This window comes from Oncorhynchus masou, unplaced genomic scaffold, assembly GCF_036934945.1.
Source record: "Oncorhynchus masou masou isolate Uvic2021 unplaced genomic scaffold, UVic_Omas_1.1 unplaced_scaffold_6559, whole genome shotgun sequence".
In the NCBI taxonomy this organism is placed as follows: Eukaryota; Metazoa; Chordata; class Actinopteri; order Salmoniformes; family Salmonidae; genus Oncorhynchus; species Oncorhynchus masou.
The window spans coordinates 6,424-7,979 of NW_027012998.1; the positions used below are offsets into that span (position 1 = coordinate 6,424).

A 1,556-nucleotide genomic window follows, 5' to 3' on the forward strand; every position below is an offset into this window, starting at 1 on the left:
AATCAGAGATGTAAATATTTGCACAATATAGTTTTATGTATTGATACATTATGATGTTGTTTGGGGTGGAAATATAGCGTTTTGCCACAAAACATGATTATTTGCCTCTCTGAAGTAAAAAAATGATCTTGCAATATTTCAAACAAAATCATGTCGTTTTTTTTTCATTCGCCCATGTCATGGCAAGATGATCACAATAATACCTTTATCACTTTCACAAGATGTATTTTTAATTTATGTCAATTCACCAACATTTCTGAAAATGTATATATTGCATTTCGGAATGAAACCCTTCAAACACAGTTTGTTGAGGTGTACAGTTAGTGTGTGATCTGTGTATTAGAGAGAGCAGGGGGAGGGGGTGGGGGGCTCACCTTGAGTTTGTCGAAGCGTTCGCTGAGAGAGGAGACTTGATGTTCTCTGTGTCGTCCCACCAGCTTACACAGCGCACATATCAGCTGGTCATCCACGATGCAGTACATATTAACCTTCTCATTCTCATGCTCCAGACAGGTGAGGCCTCTCAGGTGGGCGTCATGCACCGGCTCCACCAACCGGTGACTGGTAAACGGCTTCTTATTGGGGTGCGTGGCACGTAGACACCTGTCACAGTACGACACCTCGCAGGTCACGCACGTCTTGACTGCCTCGCGCGGCGGGTCCTGCTCACAGAACTGGCAGCTGATACGGTGCTCCAGAGACATGGTGGCAGTGTGCTGATGAGAGGAGGGCTGGGCCGGGCTGGAGCGGGCGCTGTGGCTGCCGGAGCTTCCTCCTCCGCTGCTGCTATAGGGCCTGTGGCCTCCGGAGAGACCTGGGGCACGACGGCTCTCACTGGGGGAGTTAGGGCCGCTGACGGAGGCCTTCTGGAAACGGTGGATGATGTTCTGCAGGGTCACATTGCGCTTCAGGCCCTCCAGGCCGCGGTGGTTCAGCGTGATGACGTAACGGCAGGTGGGGCACTGGAAGGCAGAGATGGACTCTAGAGGTTTGTTGGACGAGCAGTGGGAGACTAGGATGCGGTGGGCGCAGTTGAAACACAGGCTGTGGGCGCAGGGTAAGAGTAGGGGATCTTCAAACAGCTCCAGGCAGATTGGGCAGGTGAGCTCAGACTCCAGTGTTTCCATCTTCAGCAGAACCAATCTAGAGGTGACATCGAATCCCACGGAAGCTGGTCAATCACCTGAAAGAGGAGATCAGAGACAGAGTTGACTATGAGTACATAGGACTCTAAAACTCTATGCCTCACTGGCAGACTGAATAATGAAACTAGCTGGGTAGAGATGGGGCTGGCAGACTGAAAAATGAGACTAGCTGAGTAGAGACGGGCTGGCAGACTGAATAATGAAACTAGCTGGGTAGAGATGGGGCTGGCAGACTGAATAATGAGACTAGCTGAGTAGAGATGGCCTGGCAGACTGAATAATGAAACTAGCTGGGTAGAGATGGGCTGGCAGACTGAATAATGAGACTAGATGGGTAGAGATGGGCTGGCAGACTGAATAATGAAACTAGCTGGGTAGAGATGGGCTGGCAGACTGAATAATGAGACTAGC

At 50.2% G+C, this 1,556-nt stretch overlaps 1 protein-coding gene across 1 annotated transcript; it reads right to left on the bottom strand.

Annotated features, from left to right (window-relative positions):
* Positions 1 to 320: 320 nt before the first annotated feature.
* Positions 321 to 1,276, bottom strand: LOC135536724 (probable E3 ubiquitin-protein ligase MID2). The gene has a single exon (XM_064962980.1). It carries the CDS (start codon positions 1,125 to 1,127, stop codon positions 321 to 323), a length of 807 nt encoding a protein of 268 aa, XP_064819052.1. The 5' UTR covers positions 1,128 to 1,276.
* Positions 1,277 to 1,556: the final 280 nt, after the last annotated feature.

Bases quoted from the DNA above. Each gene is read 5' to 3' on its own strand.
- LOC135536724 (XM_064962980.1), bottom strand. From the start codon at position 1,127: ATGGAAACACTGGAGTCTGAGCTCACCTGCCCAATCTGCCTGGAGCTG.